This window comes from Molothrus ater, chromosome Z, assembly GCF_012460135.2.
Source record: "Molothrus ater isolate BHLD 08-10-18 breed brown headed cowbird chromosome Z, BPBGC_Mater_1.1, whole genome shotgun sequence".
In the NCBI taxonomy this organism is placed as follows: domain Eukaryota; kingdom Metazoa; phylum Chordata; class Aves; order Passeriformes; family Icteridae; genus Molothrus; species Molothrus ater.
Genome location: NC_050511.2, coordinates 38,933,931 through 38,957,817, shown reverse-complemented (window position 1 = coordinate 38,957,817; position 23,887 = coordinate 38,933,931). Strand labels below are relative to the sequence as shown.

At 35.7% G+C, this 23,887-nt stretch overlaps 1 protein-coding gene across 4 annotated transcripts in view; it reads left to right on the top strand.

Annotated features, from left to right (window-relative positions):
- Nucleotides 1-23,887, top strand: part of CDC14B (cell division cycle 14B) — a 44,060-nt gene that overhangs the window by 16,407 nt on the left and 3,766 nt on the right. The window contains exons 5-15 of one of the 4 annotated variants that reach the window (XR_008508951.1): nt 5,199-5,275; nt 6,593-6,659; nt 8,049-8,111; nt 9,008-9,095; nt 9,420-9,650; nt 11,449-11,587; nt 11,722-11,875; nt 12,645-12,745; nt 15,194-15,339; nt 17,929-18,017; nt 20,974-20,999. Coding sequence is in view for 3 of the 4 variants with exons in the window: in XM_036403150.1 (XP_036259043.1) it covers nt 5,199-5,275; nt 6,593-6,659; nt 8,049-8,111; nt 9,008-9,095; nt 9,420-9,650; nt 11,449-11,587; nt 11,722-11,875; nt 12,645-12,745; nt 20,974-21,090 (1,037 nt within the window). In the remaining variant the exon portion in view is untranslated. Of the gene's footprint in view, nt 1-5,198; nt 5,276-6,592; nt 6,660-8,048; nt 8,112-9,007; nt 9,096-9,419; nt 9,651-11,448; nt 11,588-11,721; nt 11,876-12,644; nt 12,746-15,193; nt 15,340-17,928; nt 18,018-20,973; nt 21,091-23,887 lie in introns of those variants that run through there. The other 3 variants (XM_054517882.1, XM_036403150.1, XM_054517881.1) reach the window with 3 other exon arrangements.

Here is a 23,887-nt window from a genome sequence, read left to right as displayed (position 1 = left end):
GTAGCAGCCTTAAGCAGATTTTTCATTTGAGGGTGAACAGGTGGATAAACATGATTGTATTGAGCACATCATAGATATGAATTTAAAGTGCTGTTTACAGACTTGAGTTGATATAGTTTCTAACAATAAAGCTTCTTTCAATAGCCTATTTAATTTTTCTGAAAAAGCAGCAAGTCATGTCATAGATTATTATTACTAAACATGTCTTGTTTTATATGCAGCATTATTATTTTACTTGGCAGTGCCATGTATTGAAAGTTAAGATGCCTTTTTTAACCAGAGAATCATTTCCCTTTCTACCAGGAATACTTTGCATCCTATTGTGAATATCATTCCAATGATTATAACTCCAATCTCTGAAATGGTTGCTTGAAAAATAAGGCTGGATTGAAAACACTAATGAATCAGATGAAAACATGGCTTGCTAAAAGCTCTCATTCTCTGGTTGATTTTAAATGCTCCTAAATAAAGACTGGGTCACCTAATCGTACAAACCCTTGTATTTCATTGAGTGAACTTGACGGCAGCTGTTTGACTGCACAGCACTGTTAGCAGGAGGAGTGCTTGAGTGCACCTTTCCCAGTGTTCAGTGCTTGGATGGTTCTTGACCATTCACAGAGGGGCCTGTAGTTCCTTAATTAGAAACAGATGTCCTAAATGGAAAGGATTATTAGAGCATTGTTAGTAGTTCAACTGCTAATAGCAAATTCCTGGCTATATGTTGAAGTTCAGTAGGATATATTTTTGTATGCATAAAAATTTCTAAATTGTCTGTATACAAATGATTGCAGATTGTGATAAAATTATATGTTTGACTTGAAAGATATCAATTCCTTATAGTAACAATTTTCCTGAAAGGTACTTAAGTAGAAGATTTCTAAAATATTTTAAGGGTTTTTCTGTTTGTATTTGTGTCCATATAGATGTGTATGTATTCTCCTATCTGCACTTGAATATGACTGTAGGAAAATTCTAAAAGCTGAACCTGTAGATGCATGCTGCATTGACTAAGCTTTTTTGAAAGAAGGCCTTTTTTTTTTTCCAAATATTTCCCTAACTGCAGGAAAGAATCCTCTTGGGAAATAATTTTAAAATTCTAATAGTCTTTTCTTTATTTGTATATACACAGAAGGATAAAAATTATCCCAGAGAGTGAATGGTTCTGCTAAATAACTGCTAATATCATTGCTTTAAATTTAGTTTAAAAATTTTATCTTTTTAGTTGTCATTTTTGTTGGTTGCTTTATTAGCATTAACCTAAGAAAACAACTTTATTTGTGAAAGTTTTCATCATCTTAGAAAGCACAGCAGAAACATAAATTGTAATCAGCATCTGGACAAATTAGTTTCAGTTGTTGTATATTTTGATTTCTGGAGTTTGTCTTCTCTCATTTCCTCTCCTTCCCCCAGTACATACCTCATTAATTTGCAAATATATCTTTGTTTTGTTATTCATCAAATCAACATTTCCATTCTTTTCTAAAACTTCAGTTTTCAGTTTTTCTAAGACTTTCAGTTTTCTAAAACTTCAGTTCTGCTTGCTGCCTTAGAACGTCCTTCTCTCTTGCAACACTTCTGTCTGCTACAGGTGTTTGATCACTACTACTTTCTCTTTCCTGTTTATTTGCTTTCTTTAGTACTTTGTTCACTCACATCATTCCAATGAAATTGTTCATCTTTAAGGCTTCCCTGGCCTCCTCCAGGTCAGAAACAGTGTTATATTCAGTTTTACATAGATATAGATGTGTCAAAAATATTTTTTTAACCAAATCTTTCCTTAAATGCTAATACTGCATTTTGGTTCACTTCATGGAGCAGTGTAGGAGCAATCCCAACAGATAATGGGCATTCAGTCTGCAGGAACAGACTAAACTCAGCTGTTAAGCTTAAAAGCTGCTGGAAGTTTTATATAGTAAAGATGTCAGATCTGCAATGCTGGCTTTCTGTCTCTCTGTCTACTGATGGAATTCTTTTGGTGCAGACCATTTCCTAATGCAGATGTGTGGCCTCTGCTGCCTTGACATCTGTTGCTTCTCTGAGCTTTGCTATTTCAGTCTTACCTGTTACCATACATGGAATTTGGTTAACCCCAACCTAAAAGCAGGCCCCACCCATGTTTAGCCTTCATCCAGCCTTGGTTACATCCAGGATTTCTAGCTGTGTACTCCTTTAACCTGTGACAGAAACTGATTATGTCTCCACTTTGACTATCACAGCTTCTTGTGTTGTGTTACTGCCAAGATACTTTCCTTGTGAAGTAATTATCTGTTTATGGTCTTTCCCATTATGTGTGAGTGTCATTCTTCCCTTTTGAAGCACTCTATACCATTGCACTCATCCAGCTATTCTCATACTAACCTAATTTTTTTGCAAGCACTTTCAACTGAGTACACTATCTGACCATTTCATCAAATGCTGTCTCTGCAGCTGTTCCCTTGTTGTGTCTTTTGTGTGTGTGGTAGTGTCATAGCTGAGTGTAGCAGGATTTCTCTTTGTTTCAGAATAAGTTTTCTTCTTCAGTAAATATGCTGTATTTTGCTTCAGTTGAACAATAGAAGTTGTATTTTTGCTTTGCAAAATCAGATTGGGTTTTTTAAATGTCCTTGTATGGAGGAAGTGTTCTTACATAGCTGTGTTAAGAAAAGTCCATACACATATGGATGGACGGATGGATGGGTGTTGTTGTTATGCATGTATGTTATGTATGTTAAAAAGGTATTTCTAGCAGTTTCACTGGTAATGTAATTTCAGAAGCAGGATCTGTGCTTGAGAGCTAACATAATAGAACTAACTAACTTATTTTAATACAACACAGTGAAATGAGAAAAAATTCTCTCTTGCAGCTGTTACGCTTGTAAACAAATGCTTCTGCATTCTGTCTTGTTTCCTTTAAGAAGCTGGTAGCTCAGAAAGGCCAAGGATTTCTCTCATACCTCAGCTGAGCTTTTATACAAGCTTACAAAATCACGTAGTATTAGTTGCCTTTCTATTTGCCTGTGGTACGATTAGTACTCTGTATACTACACAGTGATAGCACTTAAGTCCAGTTGGACATTAGGAGGAATTTCTTCACAGGAAGGGTGAAGGATTGATTAAACATTGTAATGGCCTGCCCAGGAGATGGTGGACAAGCTGTTTAAGGGAAGACTGGACATGGCACACAGTGCCATGGTCTAGTTAACATGATCATGTTTGGGCAAAGGTTGGAGTAGAATGATCTCAGAGATCTTTTCCGGCCTAATTGATTCTGTGATTCTTTAATCCAGTTTTTTCCAGGTGACTCATTTCTGGCTACAAACCCTGTCTAATTACTGTCTGTTTTTTTAATTCCATTTCATGTCTCGGGTTTGTAAGTTTTTCAGGAACAGGGCTCTCTTCCTGATAAACAAGAAGGGCTTGATGTGTATGGTTGCTAGCAATGTGTTCACTGTCCTGCAAGATGCAAATTAGGACTGTAGCAAAGCACACAATTTGAAATTTCTTGGAAGATAACCTTTACATCCAAATCAGGCAATGAATATTTGTAGAATAAAAAGTGAATTTTGCTGTCAGAGGCTAAGCTATTCATTATACTTGGGGAGGCTTTTGAAGTATCTTTTCTATTTTGGGTGTATACTTGCAAATATAAATGCAGAAGTCGCTTATCTCTCCCCAGTGAAAGCACACACACACAAAACATGCAGTTTTCATTACTTAGCTATGTCTCAAGAAAGATTTATTTTTCTGTTTTCTTCTGCCAATTTCAAGGGAAGAATGCTCTGAAAATACTTAACGCACTAATTGAATCAGGAAAATCAAAGGGGTCACCTGATGGCCATGTCTGCTTTAGCTGCCTCTTTAGATTGTGTTTCAGGCTGGGTTTGTTTGTTAGGTTTTTTTAGCAACATCTGTTCTAACTCTTGTTTTCTGTGTGTGTATGTGGACAGAGGATGTTTAAGGTATGTTAAGCCATTTGTTCAAACTGGCCTTGCGGCAGAATCAAAGAAATTTGAAAGGCAATGCCAACATTTTAAAGAAAAAATGTCCAGAGCAACAGAAAGTAAATACACCATGCCTTGATTTTTGGAAGATATTTAATTAATATTCATGAGGATTTTTACTTTCAAATATCTCTAAGGGAAAATGTCATTAGTATAAAAGAAATAAATAATTTCACTGAAAATTAGTGAAAAAACCCACAATTTTCTGTAGAGTATTAAAGCAATTTCAAAGAAAAAGTATTAACTTGAAATTACTCAGTATTGACCTGTTAATGACAGCTTGTTATTAACAGTTGTTACCTCCTGGCCATGCTGGGGATGGTGTTTAATGGTATTTGAAGACGAGATATGCAAAAAAGAGGAGTTTTAGGTATTCTTTAAGGAGACCTTAGTGTTAAAGGCTATCCAAGAGGGATCAGACATGTTGTGATGGAAGACCATACGGATATTTCTCGTAAGTTGGTCCTTTGTGAATTCTTCTCTGAGTGTTTTTGACAGTAGAAAGTTCGATATATTCTGTTCATAGTATTTTGTTTCTGAACCTACAGATTTCTTTTTTTTTTGTTGTTGATTTTTTTGGGTTTTTTTTTTTTTGGCGGTTGTTATTTGGTTTTGATTTTTTTTTTGTTTGTTTGTTTTTTCTTTTTGTTTTCTCTTAGTTTATGACATCTGGATTTAGTTTTACTGGATATTGCCCCAGAGGTGCAAAAGAGGAAGTACAGAATTTGGATTAATGTAAATGTTCTGTAGGAAGATCAAACATAAATAACTGTTTTAGTCTTGTCTGCTGTGTGTATCCACAATTTGTGTACTAGATGATAGCTTTACTGATATCTCTGCAGGTTTTTATGTTTTGATTTACATCTTAAAAGCTTAATTTAAACAAATTTACAAACTGGTGAAGCCAAATCATAGTAGAAATGTAAGAATTCAGTTGAACAGGAGCCTTTTCACTGTAGTCTATAGCTGAACAACTCCTGCACAAATCTATAAAGATTGTTTTAAAATATATATTTCTTTAGATTGACAAGATTTTTTGTTGTTTATGTTAGTTTTAGTGTTGCACACTTGAAACATTTGTTCTTGATTCCACTCTTTTCCAGCACTTCTGCACTCTGTGATAATTAATTATGCCTTCTGTAGTAAACAAATTACTTGAAATTATTGAAGGCTGTCATAAAATAATCTTTTTCCTTTTCTGTTGTTTTCCAAAAATAGATAATATACCTGAGAGAATCCCCAGAAGATGTGTACAGGCTTATATTGTCAGGAAGTGTTTCATATCTTCCTTTCAGGTAAATAACAAGTTGATAGAACTTTCTGTACCTTGGTATTTTGAAGAAGAATGTAACATTTCTCAGTACTAATTTCTGCTGTGTTGGTTTTCTGGGGTTTTATTTTATTTTATTTTGTTTTGTCAACTCATTGAGCTTTTTAATCTTCCTTATTGCTTCTCACTTGGCAGTCTGATTTTGTGCCAGTAGCTGATAGTTAAACATATCAAAATATCTGTCATTCACCACAGAGGGCTTGCAATACTTAATAGCATTCTTTATCACAAGGCAGTATTTGCAGATTGCTGCACATATTTGGCAAGTGGGAAGTTGTCATCAGTGTATTCCAGGAGCCATCTCTGTTGCCTGTGCCCTACCTGTGCTATGCCTCCAAAACATATCAGAGTGGTTGCAGTTCCCTGTGAGGACCATGGCCTAAGAATGTGAGGCTGCTTCCATCTGACTATAGAAGGCTTTATCCATTTGTTCCTTCTCATCGGGTGGTCTGATACACGTGCTACTATGATGTCACCTTTATGTGTCCTTTCTTTGACTTGAGTAACATTCTATTATTTCTGTCTCCTCCTAATTTCTGCCCTTTTTCTCACTGATTCATAAGGAAGGAAAGGATAGAAAAAATTACTAGAGACAGCTATCCAGATTCTTCAAAATTCTTCTTCATCTCAGCTGAAATTTGAACATGAAATGTTTTCTGATGGTTCTCTGGTTTAGATTCAGTTTAATTAATTTATTTACTTCACTATAGTATTCCTGTAGAATTCGTAATCTGCAGTGCTTATGAAATTTTATAATGGTCACATACTAAGAACATGCAATTCCTGTATCAACAGAATTAAAAAACTTATCATTGAAAGGAGCTGTTTTAATGAAACTAGTTTCTCCTCTTGTGTAAGCATTAACTATTTATGCTTCTTAAGGAAAATATTTTATTCTATTTTATTATATTTACTATAATTTATTGTATAATTACTATTAGATTTATATATTTACTATATTTACTAAATATTTTAGTATAACAGTGCATGTCAGAAATTGAATATTTTTACTAACAGTCCATGTCAGAAATTGAACATTTCTGCTTTACAAAAACTGTAGCTGGAGTAATATTACTGTTGTATCTGTTAATAGAAGTTATTTTATGTTGTTATTCTTGTAAGATTCAATGTATGGGAAATGAAGTAATCATTTGATATAATTATTTCAGTTTAATAATCATTACCTTGAAGTAATTTTAAAAGGTGTTTTAGAGAAGTATCTTCAATTGCTTTCACTTGGATTAAAATACAATAATTATGTTTTGGTCATTGTATCTTATAGGGATGCTTCCTTTGGTACTTGCAGTTTTCATCTAACGTTACTGGACTGTTTTCATGCAATAAACAAGGTCAGTAAATGAATATTTTACACATTTCAAAAAAGTAGCTAAATGTTGCCCATCAGAAGAAGAAGGCTTAGGAAACTAGGATCCAATTAAAGCTGTGAACTAGCAGATCTGCTGATTGTTGCCTAGTTTACTATGCATTACGCATTGTCACAAAATAGATAAAGCATTCTTAGAAGTCTACCAGTACTTTACGTAATCAAGTGAAGATATAGAGGGAATTCTGAGTTTTACTTGTGTAATCTATTGGGACAGTAATTCACCTCTAATCCTAAGAGCTTTGTATTAGGTTTATTGTATGCTCCCTGGTGTTATGTATTAGGCTGAACATACCCATTCAAAGGGTTTTGAATGGGTTTGCTATATACTTCTGGCATTTGCAGCACATGGTAATGATTTCAGATTTTGCTTTAGTAATAGAAATAGAACAAATGTTAGGAGGTAGGTGCTTCTTCTTTTAACTATAAAATTATAAAATCTAGGTTTTATAGCAATATAGCAGTGAAGTAATGCAGCATTAAAGGATAAGGGAATCAAACCACATTATTTTTAGTCTGTATGAATAGTGAAATGGAATTCTGCAGCTCTCCACCGTATTATTGTTTTGTATTATGGGTATCTCTACCAAATAGTGACATTTTTACTGGTTAAGTCATCTTCTTGAAGATTGGTGATTTTTCAGCTTTTCTGGGTATTTTGAAATTGGTTATTTGTCTGCCAAGACTGGTGCATTGATGTTCTTGCCGGTGAGCAACAAGGAAAGCTGCAGAAGATTAGGTAGTAAAAAAGAAAATTGGAATGTAGTATTTTTAATATCTGGAGGTAGGAGGTTTATCTGTATTTGTCTTCCTGTTTAACAAGTGGATAAACTATTAGTTACCCAAATGTTTACATTTTTTATACAGTGTTAAGTATTATGGCTGTGGCTAATTATGGGACATACGGACTCACAGTAGTATCTACTTAGGACTTTGTGACTGCAAACAATTTGAAATCAGTGAAGACATTAGCAAATAGAATTTGTGCACAAAAAATATCTCCAGTCCTTGAATGCAGTCTTTAGAATCTACTCATAGCTTCAATAGATATTTTTTGCTGGTTATTTTTCTTTTTATTTTGTGCAGCTAGCAATAATGAAAGGACTAAATGCTTCAGTAATCTGGGGTTTTTGTAGTGATTTCGTGAAAACAAAAAAGTTGATTTATTCATATAATTTCACTTATATTGAAATTTACAAACCTAGTTTGAAGCAAGACTGAGTTTTTCTGTATTCTTAAGTTTTGTGAAGAAAGAAGGAGAGTGTGTACTAAAGGACTTTATGTAACTGAAAAGAGTAATAAACTGTCCTCATTGAAGAAGCATCTTTGTTAAGAGCTGTGTTCTGAATTTTAGGCTTTGCAGTATGGTTTCCTGGATTTTAGTACGTTTGATGTAGATGAATATGAGCATTATGAAGTAAGTGTTCAGTATCAATGTCTTGATTTGTTTGCTGTTACTAATGCTAAAGCAATTGGTTATAATTTCTGCTATTCTTTTGTAGCATTAAGTTCCATTTTTGTTTTGTCTCTTTAAGTTATGATAAGTTAAATAAAGATTAAGTTAAATAAAGGTTAGTGGTCAGAGAGATAATAGTAAAATCCAGATTTAAGCATAATTATGTTCAAACATGGGGAAAAGCAGAAACCAAAATGGAAATAAATGAGAGTCTCCTTTATTAGTAAAACCCTGGATATTCTTGAGCAGCCTTGATGAAAAACTAAAGGGCATACAAGCCCAAGTCTAACTGAATGCTAGAGAACAATCAAAGTATGTATTTGAGGACACATGGCAAAAATGTAATAACACTCTTTGAGGTAAAGAAGAAAACAGGGCTGGGAATCTCCAAGTGCATAAAATTCACTTTGAGTCGTAGGAAATTATTGTTACAATGAAGGACTGCAACTCCTGATTGTATGCAGTCTCAGAAATGCAAAGCTGCCACATGTCTGTAAAGAGAAAATTAAATGGTCCTAGAGCTGAAAAACTCATTATATATTTTGTGAATGGTGGTAAGACCAATTGGTAAGATCAATTTAGAATCCTATAAAAAATAAAAATTTGAAAGTTGCTCTTCATCTGAAGGGCATCAGTTGTGTTGTTCTAAAACTCTGATTTAGAAAGACAGGGACACAGGGGAGAAATGTGAGGTTGAGAGCATCTGTCATCCTCATGATGAAAAAGAAAGCAGCCAACTAACACACCTTCCTTTGACAAAAATTATACATCAATTCTATCTAGCATGTATTTTGAAACAATAAGGAAAAGCCTGAAAATACAGGGATAATGATAAACCAAGCATTTTCTCTTGACAGAGAGCAGAAAATGGAGATTTTAACTGGATAATACCAAACAAATTCATTGCCTTCAGTGGACCTCATTCAAGAAGTAAAATTGAAAATGGTATGCTTAAAAAAGGAGGTGGGGAACACAAGCCCACTACTTTCTTAGTTGATTGTTATCAGTAAGAACAAGCTTTAAAAATTGTTCCTCAAACAGTGTGTTTTTTCCTTGGCTCTTTTCCTTTTATAAGAACTCTGGCAGTAAAATTTTAATGCTTGGTTTAATTGTATCTGACCTAGGTGATTGTATTAAAATTCCATTTTCAGTTAGTCTATTTCTTTATCTTCTCTCTGTTTTGGGAGTGTTTTCATATCTTTTTTTTTAGTATTTTTTATTTCTTCACTTTAAGCCTTACTCTTTTTTTTATCTTCTGTTCTCAAATAGGCTATCCCCACCATGCTCCAGAGGCTTATTTCCCATACTTCAAGCAAAAGAAGGTCACCACTATAATACGCCTCAACAAAAAACTGTATGATGCCAAACGATTTACAGATGCTGGATTTGAGCATTTTGATCTCTTCTTTGCTGATGGAAGCACACCTAGTGATACTATAGTTAAAACATTTCTAAATATTTGTGAAAATGCTGAAGGTGTAATAGCCGTTCATTGCAAAGGTATGATGCAAAAACCAGTTTATATTGCTAGTGATGTTTATAATTACAGTTCCTGAGCTATTTTGCAGTATAATTCTACTATATCTAGTTATTAACATGTCTGCCAAACTGCAACTGTTCCATTAAAATTATTTCTATGATTCTGTTCAGCGCTTCAACTTCTAATTTTGTTAAGTACCAGAAAAATCTTCCAAGCCATTCCCAAAATGAGACTGGGGAAAGTGAGATTTCCGATATTAATAGCTGTTTCTGCTAGAAAGTGTTAGTACTTTCAAAGGATGCTTTGGGCAAGCATTTGAAGTCCTGTCAAGTTCTCTCTGAAAATACATGTTTAAATATACCAAGTGGTAAAGTTTTAGAAACAGTGCTGTATTTTGGGGAGATTTCTCAAAGTGTATGAGTGCTCTTCTTTTGGTATAGCTACCAAAATCTTCATCCCTCAGAAACTATACTAATTTGGGCATGCTCTGAATATCCATTCCTCCAGAGTTAGACTGCGAAGATTGTAAGAGCCTGGCCAATGCAGCTAGTATAGCTGTTATATATGTTTTCAGTTGTTCTAGAGGCAGTATGTTTCCCTTCCCACACCATCTTTAATAGTCTATCAGACATTTTTTCTCCACAGCTTTGCATTACTAGTGTATCTGATAATGCTGTGATTGAAGGAGAAGGGCCTTTTCTTAACCTGTTTCTTTGGACCTGCAAAGACTGCAGTTTTGTTCCTGTATCTGCCATCTGTTTGCTGCATTTAACAGAATTATATTTTATAAAGTGAAAGAATTGTTGAAACCAGCATCTTGATTCTGGGAAAACAAGTCCATACTCTTATTCTTCACTGAGGTGATAAATTCAGGCATATTGCTTAATTGGTTATGCCAGAATATTGAGTATCAGTGATACAAGTGCTTTGTTTTCATTTAAATTAAGGTGTTCTTTGGTAGATGTCAGACTAATGGTGTCTAGACTGCGCTTACTCTTGAGGAAGTGTAGAATGCTGTAGCCTGTTCCTAAAGCTGTCATGGAAGTCATGGAAAGCTAAAGCAAGTTCCTAAAGCAAGTCATGGAAGCTACTGTGTGGTTGTCTTGGCTAATGTGTTATACAGAAGATTTTACAGTGGTGTTGATCAGTTAATTGTTAAATGAGCTAAGGTGGTGTGTGGTTTGCATGTGCAGCAAGTGATTAAGGAGAGATGCCACTTAGCTGGGGCAGTCCTCTCTTGCTTCTAATGTTTTCCCAAGGTAAATAGAACTGTTTTGAGGGCCATTTTAAATAAGGTTTCTCACTCTGGAGTACTTCTTTTCTGTGCTAGCTAGTGCCCAGACTTGCTTATTGCAAAATTTGTTTTTTTCTTGGGAGTTAAAGAGATTAATTAGAGGGGGGGCTGGGAGAACATCTAATTTCAGTGCAATGTATGATTAGTTTGCAAGAAGGTTCTGGGAGAATTCTGAAAAGAAAAAAAAGACCAACTGTTTTATCCCATCGTTATAAACATTCTCATACCTTCATACATATTCATAGATAGATAGGTAAATAAAGGTAGCTAAACTTACAAATATTTGTAAATTTGCTGGCTTTGGAGGGTTACCTCACTCAAAGAAAATATGGAGAGTGTGTTAGTAACCTTGTATATGATGAAACAGATTAAAGACTAAGTTTCCCTTACCACATTTGATAAGTAGAGGTTTGTTTTGATAAATTAGGCAGGTAACTACTTGCCCAAGTAACAGTGTCTGTAGTTACAACAGATTCCAGATGGAGATGGATATATAAAAGAAGCCATTCTTTTATATTACACAGCTGGTCTCGGACGAACTGGCACACTTATTGCCTGTTACATCATGAAGCATTATCGGATGACAGCTGCTGAATCTATTGCCTGGATCAGAATAAATAGACCTGGTTCTGTGATTGGACCACAACAGCATTTCCTGATGGAGTAAGTAGATTGAGTGTAAATTATTGCCAAAAATAAATCTAGATGTATTTTTCTTCTTCTTCTTCTATTGTACACTTAACAATCTTCAGTGTTAATTTGTTGTGTTTTGGGCCTTTTTTTCCATGTTATGATAGCAAACAGGCAGAACTTTGGACAGAAGGGGATATTTTCCGTGCAAAGTTGAAACGAAACCATAAAATTGCTGTAACAAGAATTCTGTCAGGAGTAGATGATATTTCAATTAATAACACAAGAAACAGGAGAAGCATCCAAAAGGACATTGAACTGGTAACCATCCAAATATTGTGCTCTTGTAAAAGTTGAAACTGTTGAGAATCTCTCAGGTTTTGAAAAAACCTGTGGGTGCACTAAAACTTTGTTAATCAAATTTTTTTCTGTTCACCCTTTTTGTATAAAAGGATATGGGGGAGGGGGAGGAAACTAGGGATGGCAATTATGAAAAATGGAGTTTAGAACACAGGTGAAGTAGGAGCATCATCATGTTTTAGTCTTCTGTAATTAGGTCAACAATAGAAAAAACATACATTCTGCAATCAAAAACACTGATTTAATTTTGGATTGTTTGTTGCTTCACTGTGTGTATTTAAAGGGAGGGGATGAAAGGGTGGGTTATGCTTATCATTTTTACTCATTTTAGTTTCTAAGTAATTGCAACTTCTGTAATACCTTTTGATGGTGCTTTTTGAAAAAGACAGTTCTGCTGTTTTAAAAAGGCAACTGAAGGAGGGAAATGCTGTATTTAGTGAAGATCATACTGTACTTAAGCAAAGATTTTATAATATATTGCTTCCAATGCTTTAAAAGGAGACAATATTCCAATGCATGTAAGTCATGACACCACTTAATGGTTTACAGCTTCTAAGGCAGCAAACAGGAAACTGGAAGAAACAGAACTATATTTATGCAAGTGAATTTCCTTTGACTTTATCCTGTTGAGATAATTCTAATTTTAAGCTTTAAGATAAAGTTAATTCTTATATATCAAAGTGCCTATATTTAATCTTGATTTATCCCTTTCCCCCCTCCACTTATTCAGTACAGTGATGATGACGAAACAAACTGTTTAACACAAGGGGATAAGCTTCGTGCTCTGAAAAGCAAAAGGCAAGCAAAAGCTCCAACTGCATCTCCACTAGCGTAAGTCAGTTTCTGAATATATAAAATGCCAGAAACACTTTTATCCTTTTCTTCATGCATACTTCCCATTGCCCACAAATTTTTGTTATCAATGCTGTTTTTATTCCCTTAAAACAAACATGAGGTTCACCATTTCTCTGAAGGCTTGGTGAATGCTGAGGAGGCAGGACAATTTGGTTAAAGAACTGTATAACTGAATTTCTAGTTTTCTGCATAGTTTTTGAAGCTGATATTCTGCACTTTACAAGCTCCTATAGCACTTCTGAATGCTTTACTTTTAGTTTAATCACAAACATTCCCTTGTCTGTCCTATGGTAGTATAAAAACAAAAGAATATGACTATGTGTGGTTTTGTTTGATTGGCTCAAATAAGATATGTCCTGGTGTTTGAAGTAAAGTCGGTAAAGTCAGAGTTGAAAGAAGGATTTTTAGCTTTCTTTCGTTTTCTCTTCCTTGGAAGAGAACTCTCCCTAAATCCTGTGGGCTTTGTGATAATGTCTGGTGGATCTGGAAGGCAGAGTAGCCACTGTTTCAGTAAACAAATTCAAAGAACTGCATTTCTGTCAGTGAAGCTGGTAGTCTCTTTATTTTAGACAAGTCCTGAAACATCACCTGTAAAAGAAAGTTTGCATCTTTTGTAGCTTGTAAGAACTAGGTGCAAAATATATCTGCCTGCCCTTAAACAAACTGCAAGTGAATGCAACACTTGGAAAACTTTGCAGGATCGCGTTTGATTGCTAGGAAAGCAATGGTGACCCCTGGCTGTCAGACTTTTGTGAATCACACGTGACCAAAGTCACAGGCCACAGTCAACATGACTTTTATTGTGTTGTCCTTCTGTAGGACATGATGCTGCTACCTTGCTGGAATTTTTATTTTCTTTTTCTTCTTTTTTAAGATCACCACTGTCAGCAGACTTTTAGAAAAAGTGAGAAGTATGTAGTAAAAATGTGCTGAAGGTTAAGGAATATATCTCTGGAAACCTTCACACATTGCTATGTCTGATTTCCGCTTTTGTTTTAAATTACTGTCTTCTGTTCATGCTTATCATTTACACAGGCAGCCATATAAGAAACAACATACTCAGAACAAAAACTGTGCCCAGCTGACTTAAAAAATACCAAAATGCATCACCTCAGTTATTTCAAATAGCACACTAAAAAAACAATTACCTTGCAGATTAGTTTCCGAGGCACAGAAGTGCCTTAATTGTCAAGTATTTAATTGCCATACGCTCACTGTATGTTCCATATGATGAATGTAGACTGTGTGATAACCTATTCAGAGCCATTGTCCTAATACCTTCCTAATACAAAACCTATCTACTATTAAAATATTATTTGGCTCATGAAACGTTCTGCAACGTCTCCTCTAATTAGCTTGTACTTGTGTAGAATTAAACTAACTGACCTGGAGCTTATAGCTCATCTTTACATTGTGCATTGTTACTCAAGGAGCTTCAATTTACCTCTTTCTGTTCCTCTGAGTTATTTTTATGGTTGTGACTTGTACTGAAATAATTCAGTGAAAAATGAATGTGTAAACTCATACATTCCTTTGCGTTACTGTTGTTTTATTGCAAGGAATATTTAGCTGCCTTACATGAGTCAGAAGTTTTTTCTACTACAAGAGATGACTGTCTCTTTCCTTTTTAGTTTAGTCTGTTAAAATAATTATTCTGGCAGTGAAATTGATTACTTTTATCTAAACAAACAAACAAACAGAAGCTTCTAAATCTTCCAAGTAGTTCTATTTCAGAAGAAGAAATAAGGGGGGGGGGGGGGGGGGGGGGGGGCAAAGTAAGAGCACCAGAAGCTTGGACAGTTAGTCTTTGAAAAATAGAGGCATTATTTACTTTTAAGTCACAAGGGACTTGTATAGAGTGTTTATTGAGGTTGGCTGTATAAATTCTTTATGTGTTGATGACTGGATATTTTATGTATGTTCTAATAAGCAATATTCTGCACCTGTGGCAAAGGATTATGAATTGGCTTTTGCTTCTTACACGGAAAGGTAATACACCCCCTGTTTATATAAGTTGCTTGTTTCTGCAAACATACCTGTCTGTGATGTAATGTTTTAGTATCAGAATGTATGATTGTGAAGTAAAATGTGTGAATACAGGCTGATCAAACTGCATAAGAGATGGCAGCAAGTGGTCAGAGATGTACTGCTCCTGCACACAATTCTTTCCAAGAGTGATACAGACTGTGTGAAATAGGTGACTTTGGTGTGGGTTTCAGAAGATTTGCTTTGATTCCAGCAGCATAGGGGTACCATATTGGCAATTTATGGCTGTATGGATTGTTAGTCATAGAAAGTAAGAAATGCTTGGCAAAGTTTATAGAGCGGTATCCTTTTGAAGAACTTGAAACAAGCTAAAATGCACCAATAGCTTTTGCTTTGAATTTTTTTTCATCTCTACCTCCCCCTCCAATCCCTTTTTAGATGGCTCCTAGCTATGCTGGTGTCTACACTGTTTAGCATTGTCATCTGGTGGATTGTATGTGGCTCCCTTCTGCCCAGCCTGCTATTCTGTCTAGATGGTTTAAGAACATAGTAACCATCAGGACCCCCTGAGAGAGAGCCACTGTGTAAGTGTCCCATTCCATTTCTCTACAATAGCTCACACTTTCTGTCTAGTATGTCTCTTAAATGCATGTTTTCATGTCATTTTTCTTACTGGCTTTGTTGCAAGAGTGAATTTCTCTGCTCTGGCTTTGTTATATTCTTGTGTATATTATTTGGAATAATTGAGTGATTTTTATGGCTAGCTTACAATATACAAAGGCAAAGAGCTCTTAAAACTACATAAGCAAAATTATCTGTAAGAAATAAAAAAGTGCTGCTTTAAAATATGATCCTATCCTTTGCATATTGCCGATGCAAATGTTAGCTTCAGTTTTACTTCGAAGGTCATGAACTTGCAAAGTAGGCTAGTTTCCCAACACATTATTTTATTCCCATGAAATGCCAAGAATTAGAATTTGTTAGAAATGTCAGTAGGTCTTTGTTTCTACGAAGAGATCAAATTTTATATGCCATGTCATAAAACATTACTTCTTATACCTTTTTGACATTAAAGAAGATGGGGCAAGTTGCAGTGTTAGGTCCAGGCTCACTTGTTTACCCAGCCAGTCTGGTTCCATCATCTTTTGTTCACAGTTATGTTTTCTAGAGCTTTAGGAGACTACTTACATTCCTTATTCTGTTACTTGGATTCAGCAGCTGAGAAAACATTAATAGCATATCAGTTCCTTGAGTACAGTTTTCACTCTTTCTTCACTCCACTTTCATCAGAGTAGCTGCTGTGACTTCTGTGCCTTGCTTCTACTTAAAAGGTGCAATGTTTTCATTAAATGACAACTTACATATTTTGGTGAAATAAAATTCCAACAGCACACAGAACTGTGAGGAAGTGCAAATGAACTTTTTGCTTGTTTCTGAGCCTCCCTGGAGCTTCTCTGTCATCACCACCCTCAAAGCAGAATGATTACTGTGGGTGAATACTTGAAATCTTGGTGCTGTCAGATTAAAAAAATGGTCAGAAAGTCTTTTACTAATTAAGAATAGGCATTCTCTCCTGACAGGCATGAAGGGCTGAGATTTTCTGTCATCCATACCTTTGGCCTTGCAACTTTTTGTCTGCACTTTTTAAAAAGCATGAAACTCTTTCTGCTGACCTAAGTGACTGGATAACTATAGAATGAGAACTGGGAGACTTTGGACAGGTTAGTTATTCAGTTAGCCTTCACTGAGGTCATCTTAATCTGTTCTTTTTGAGAAAGAAATTATAAAGAAATAAAGATCATTTCAGCTTAATTTTCCCCCTAACCTTGTCAAATAACTTACTTGAGAGGCATTATTCCAAATAACATGAGAGGTGTGTTTTCAAAGTTTTACAGTGAATGGAGCACTCTTTCTTTTCTCAGTGGTCTCTGGAAGTCAGACCTCAGATTTCTGAACACTTACTAAAAAGCTAAACTTAAAACACAGGTTAAAGAGGTGAAACAATCTGTGCTTTGTTTTGCTGTACTGTGCTATAAGATCAATTTCAGTCAACTATCATCCTTTCTTTCTCTTACTGTGTCTGTGTTCTGTCTAAAAACTAGAAACACTTATTCCTTGCTAGATGAAAAAAGGCTGTTTGATGTTGGTATATGTGATGCAAGCAATTTTGTTATTCCCATTTGCTGTGAATTTCCAATTTCTGGTGCTGCTGCTTGATTTTCAAGATTAACAATGTGGGTTTAAATATAGGGAGAGAAAACACTTAGGCTTTTCTTAAAAGCTTGCCTAACTTTCTCTTCTTTCTGCAGCAAGTATCTCATGTTTTAAGAGATCAAATTATCGGTAAGGATCATGGATCAATCTGGGTTAGCCTGGCAGTTGTGTTGGCTGGAGCCCTGTATGCTGAGGAGTTATTGGTCACTTGTTGCCTGTCAATGACTTGGAAGAGTAGCAGAGGTCTCAGGTCTATTTTCTTAAAAATCATGAGGTGATGAAGGAGAAAGCAGTATTGCACTTGACAGACCTTGTAAGACAGGTTGCCCAGATTGGTTGGCAAGACTAAAATGCCTTTTGCAGACAGAGAAGACACGCACCTGTGTAACCTCTTTTTTCTTCATCCCTGCTTAGGATTCTGCAATCACTTATTTTAAAAAAGCTTGTTGTGTGGACTGATTTCTGTCCAATGTGTATTACACTGCTTGCAATTCAAGTTTTGTGGATTTTGTCTCGGGTTGTGGAGTTTGGGTTTTTGTGTGCTGGTGGTGTGCCTGTCTTCTGCCCTTGCACTGAGTTAAATGGTGAATAAGAGTTGTGAGTTATTTAAAAGTTGCTGCTCCTTACACAAGCACTGTTCCATTCAAACAGGTCTTTATTTGTTTAAAGGCCAAAGTATTCACTTGAATAAGAAAGCAGTATATAAACTAGTCTGCTATTTGTGGTGTGTATTTAGGATCAGAACTACCAAGTGATGTTTCTATTACAGATGAATTGGAGATGAAAAATTCTTACAATGTAAATGTATGTTTAATAGTGTGACCATTACAACATCCTATAGTCTGCAGGGTTTTGGGGGTTTTTTGGTTGTTTTTTTGTTTGTTTCTCTTTTGTGGGGTTTTGGTGGTGGTGATGGTTGGTTGGTTTTTTTCATTTTTTTATCATATCAAATGAGTTAGAAAACCTTTGTGTACATCAGATGGGTTTGCTGGTGTTTCTGGAAGTTGTGTGACATACTATTTTATGTGAACAGCTCCGAAGAAGTAAGGTAGGTGTCCTGAGATCTTACACTTCTCTAATATAGTTTGGGATATGTTTTTCAGGCTGACATTTTGACACAATTTTCCTGTACCTCTACCTCTTCATCTCACATCCATTATAAAACCTATCCTTTGAACCTCCTGCTATCAAGTGAGGCTGTTAGTCTAATTGTGCTAAACCAAAATTCCATGTGTTAGTTTCTTCTCTCACCTTTAACATATATGCAGTAGCATTCTAATAAAAGCTGTGATAGCACTGTTGCTGCTCCTCAGCTGACAGCTGTGAGGCTCAAAGACAGCTCTGGGTGTTTAATTGCAACAACCTGTCAGACAGTGGTGTAAATGAAACCTTGTCTCTTTTCCTTGAGGTGCTATCAGCCGTGGAAGTCTAGAATTCTAGTCTGATTTTAAAATGTCTGTGTGATAATTTAGCAAATGTTTTGTTCACAGTGATTTCAATTATTCTTTACTAGAGTAGAGTAGCCCAGTGAAGTTGTGTGTATCTTAGATGTAAAAATGACATATCAACTGAAGAGCAGATGATGTTAAAGATTCTACTTTGCTCACAGCTGCCTCTGAGCTGATCCCATAAGGCATCTTGTTATCTCCCTTTGGCAAATGCAGCAAACTTACAAGGATGTTTTTGTGGTTGTTTTGGTTTCCCAGTGGCTATTTTTATTATAAGTCACATTTCCACTTAGAGCTTCTATTATGTTCTTTCTTTGTTTTCAACAGATAAGATGAAATTTTTTGGGAAGTAAGGGCTACCTTATGATATTGAAAAGATGAATATTTAAATGTTTGTTCAAAATGCTATCTTGAGAATTCATAATGCTTCACAGAATTACAGAATGGATAAATGTTGAAATAGACCACAGTGGGTCATCTGGTCCAACCTCCCTGCTCATGCAGAGTCATCCCAGACTACATGGCGCAGGATTGCATCCAAATGGTTCTTAAATCTCCAGTGCAGGAGACTTGACAATCTCTCTGGACAAATCTTCCAGAGCTCAGTCACCTGCACAGTAAAGAAGTTCGGGTGTTAGGTTCAGAAGTTCAGAGGTTCTTCACATTCAGGTGGAACTTCCTGTACACCCGTTTGTGCCCAATGCCTCCTATTGCTCAGCACCACCAAGCAGAGCCTGGCTCTTGACACCCTGCCTTCAGATACTGACAGACATTGATGAAGTCCCCTCTGTCATCTCTTCTGGAGGCTGAACAGACCCAGCTCCCTCAGCCTTTCCTCATGAGAGAGATGTCCAGTCCCTTCATCATCTTCATATCCTTCCACTGGACTCTCCCCAGGACCTCCATGTCTCTCTTGTGCTGAGGAGCCCAGAACTAGACACAGCACTCCCGATGTGCCTCACCTGGGCTGAGTAAAGGGGCAGGATCACCTCTTCTGACCTGCTGGCAGTGCTCTTCCTGATGGTCCCCAGAACACTAGTGGCCTTCTTGGCAACAAGGGCACACTGCTGGCTCACATTTCAGTTCATGTTAGATACGTACATGGGCATAAGCCACGTACATTGACCAGTTTTCTGAACTTCTGGCATCTAGAAAAACGGGTGTTTATGAGAGAAAGATTACAAAAATTGTATTCCAATAACTTTTGCTTTCTTTTATATGTACATTGCATGCATTTTATGCAGAGAGACACCAAATGTGTATTTAAGGAGAAAACATGATTTTTCCATATTTCTGGCTGCATGAGCTCTAGTAAAACAGAATGTGCCATGATCTGTACGTGTTTATATTTCAGTCACCGAATGTTACGAGGTTAAGCATAACCTCGTGCTTTTCTGTTCATTCCTAGGAGTTTCTATCAGCACAGATGAATGGTATAATGCAAGTCTTATCTCACCACTGCTGTAATTTTTAGTGCTTGGTTAAAGTGTGGTAGGACTGAATTTGTTCGTTCTGTATGACAACTGTGGCACTGAAAAAAGAATTTCAATATTAGAACTTGCTAAAACTGTTTTACAATCACAGTAGAAACTAAAACATAAGCTTTCAGGTTTTAAATGTTTTCACCTTGGGCATGCAAGGAAAACATTTTCATTAGAAGAATTTGTTTTGTCTAAAGTATGATATGAAGTTGAAGGCATCTGGAGGTGGTTTTTTCTGCTTCCTGTAAAAGCAATTCCTTCAACTTTTAATGTCCTGTGTTTACAGGAGAATTTGCATTGCATTTTCATAGTACTTGTCATTGAAACCTTGTATCTTACCTGAGCAACTGGCTGTTTTGTTTGAACATTTGCAAATCAAGTAATAATATTTTGCAAGGCTGAACTATTAAGAGAGATTTTTTCAAGTAGAAGTTTAAAGTACTTGAAATTTGTGGGTATGTAGGCATTTTTTTGCTAATCAAGAAGTGTATATGCAGTAAAAATAATGTTGCTGATCAGTTTTACTGCATAAAGAATATATTTTAGATGAAATTGTGTTATCTCAAATACATGTTCTAATTCTGAAGCCCATATAAAACAATGAAAACATTGGAGGTTTTTCCATTTCTGTTTTTGGTATGTTACATGAATATAGAAATGTATATTCTCCCTATATATTCCTGTTCACTTTTGCTCCAAAAGTTAGGATTCAGTATTCATATCTAGGATTCTGTGAAAGTAGTTTCTTCAGAGTATTAACTGACCAAACTGTAACTTGCACTATTTAATGAAGGTTTTGATTTCCAGTCTAACGTAATCTACGCGTACGACTGGACTCACTGAAGCCACTGAAAATTAGAGTCTAATGATAGCAGGAGAATAAAGAGTAATAGCTAAGTTACTCCTAGGTCAGAATCTCTAAAACAGTGCATACTTTCACAGCTGGAAGCTTGCACAGATGGAATTGAAAATAGATATAAAGCTGATACTTGTTAGCTCTATTGTAACACCCTCTTTTCAGTGTTTTTAGGAACTTTCCAATTATATAATCTTTCTTTTTTCCTACTCTTTACAGAGTAACTCTGCAGTCCAGTGTTCAGAAAAATAAAACCTCTGAACCTAGCATTTCTGACAGTACAGACATTACTAAAAGAACTACCAGGTCTGCTGCAAGAAAAAAAAGTTTAAAAAGGTGAGAGTTACCCTCTTTACAGATCCTGTAACTGTTTTCTTGGCAAATACTTTGAGCTGTTCTATCCACTGCTGGCAGGAGCTTTGCCATAGTTCAGCTCCTTCTCCTAGCAATGGAAAGTGAGAAACAATTAAATGGTTTGTGTCATGTACTGAGAACATCTGGAACCTTACATCTTAAGTAACTTATTTGTCTTGCTCAGTCTTCCAAGTTCAAGAATTTTAAATAGTAATTCTTAATGTGAGTGTGAATTACTGAAGACAAGGGATTTTGATAACATGAAAACCCCTTTGTCTGGAGTGAGAGACGGAAAAATTCTTCACAGCATTAAGTCATATACTAGTCAGTGCATGAAGTCAAAACTTCATGGAAGGATTCAATAGACAACTGAAATGCAGTGGTTATGGAAAGGTGAAGTGTATAAAATGTATGTGTATACTGGTATGAGATTTTTTTACTGATAGCATGGCAGATAATCTGAAGTAAACCTGTTTGGTAAAGCTTAATGAAATTCTAAATTCTAATGGATTTATGGAAGACTGAAAGTGCCTTTTGGCCCAGAAGCATATGGCCAGACTACTCCTATTATTTATCTTTGTGTATGCCTGTGATCACACCCCTCAGTGGCAAGTCTCCAGGTCATTATAAAAGATGACTCTGAGAGCATAGTTTAAAACAATATCTATTGCTTACAATTTACTGGAATTTGTTTTAAACTCTTAGTGAAAAATGGGTCTGTCAGGTGCTGAAGAGATTTTGACTGGAAAGAGTAAAAGATGGCACATAACTACTTCCTATGTTATGTAGCTTGATTTATAAATATCTCTGAAAATTTAAGTTGTTTTGCAGCTTTTTCCTCACAGAGTTCTTCTTTCTCTTTCTTCATCCTGTTCCCTTGAAGATAATGAAGTTAGGAAAAATTTGCTCTGTTAGTCAGTGGAAATAGTCAGTAGAGTGGAGTAAATCCTATTCAGAGACATTTTAGTTGTGACTTGTTTTGATTTATTGAATAACATATTAAAAAATAAGACCTTTTTTAGGAAACAGGTATTTTACTAAAAATCAGTGGTATTTTTCCAGGTTTTCCTTTTGGTTGGTTGGATTTTTTCTCCGTTTTACCCAATTTTTACCATGTCAGTTTTGATCCAAATAGAATTGATGGGATTCTGCCTGCTGTTTTTATTCTTCATGTCTCTCCCAGTTTTAACCTAGCCTGCTTGCAACATTTTGTATCAACATTCATGCATGAGTGTAATCTGAAGAGAGATTTTCAGTTCCTGGAAAGCACTTCTGCAAGCTAACATTTGTATTGTGTGAGATGTGAATACCTATCCTTAGGAAAAAACAGCATCCCTAAAATAGAGCTCACAGAAGATTTCATTAATTTCATAAGAAGTCCTTTAAGTGCATTGCCAGATGTATGACTCTGAAGGCCAAGGACCAGGTCAATCTCAAACTTCATAAATTACTTCCTTCATATTTTAATGGATTTTCTAAAACTTCTACCCTAAACACCTCACCATATACTGTTTCTTTTCTTCTAACTTTGGAGGTCAAATAAGTTTCAGTTAGTTTCATATTTCCATCCAGTAATCAAATTTGTCCTTATTCTAGATGTCTTAATTGTTTTATAATCTGAGAGGGCTAATTGGGTGCTGGTCCCTTTGAAGGGTCTTGGGGTATGGCCATATAATTTAATGGAATTAGAATGCAGTGCCTTGTTGTTAGTCTTGTAAGTCTCCTTTTATTTTCCTGTACCATTTGAAAAAGTATCAGTCTTCTTTTAAGCATGCCTTTTCATTTAAGTTTGATTTCTTGAAGTATGAGCAGTTTGCATTACCTCACAGTACTCAGATTCACTGAACTTAATCCAGATCAAGTGGATTGCAGAGTAGAGAATAATTATTTATTTCTACAATATTGACATCCTGCCCTAACCAGCATCTGTCTTTGTCAAGACTTTATGTCACTGACCTTCACTGACATTACTGTATATCCTTATTCTTTTTCTTTCTGATACATTCCAGTGGAAACATCTTGCAACATTTTTACATCAATCTCATTTACTGCATTATGTCACTTTAGTCAATTCTTTTTGTATGTGAATCACACTTGTGACCCATCCTCATGCAGTATAATCTGCACAGCTAGGGAATTCATTTGTCATTTCATCCTTCAGACTGTTGGAGACCCTACCATGGATTGTCTCCAGAATGATTTTTCAGCGATAAGAGCTATTTACATCTAAAACATTATTCTGGCTTTTTAAAGAGAACATAGGGAATTTCAATCCTATCTATAACACTCACTGCTTTTCCTTTGTGGAGCATCTTTAGATGTCAGCTGCCTTCTATGAAAGAAAGTACTGATGGACATAACACATATCTGTGTTTTGAGCTGCAGGAAATCACATTTCTAGCCCATAACCCAGTGTTTCTCTGTGGATGCCCTTATTTCTCCAGATAAGACATCTTCCTTGTAAATTTGCCAGTTACTGAGAAGTTCATGTCTGTATTTTAACAAGGTGCGTACTTCACATCCAAACCGAATCATAACGACACAAGTTAAATGGTCTTTTCCATGTTACCCCACAGAAGAGAATTAAAATTTGAATTGTAGTAAGGAGTTGATAAGAAATGAAATCCTAAGTGGTAAAGGCATTTTGATAGGTAAAGGTGCTTAAGGGGAATGCAGGTAAAGTTATTACAAAAAAATATAATGGGGAAAAGGTATGAAAGCTGTATAGAGGAATATCACAAAAGCTAATGAAGAGAATACACTTTAAAAATTTCATATG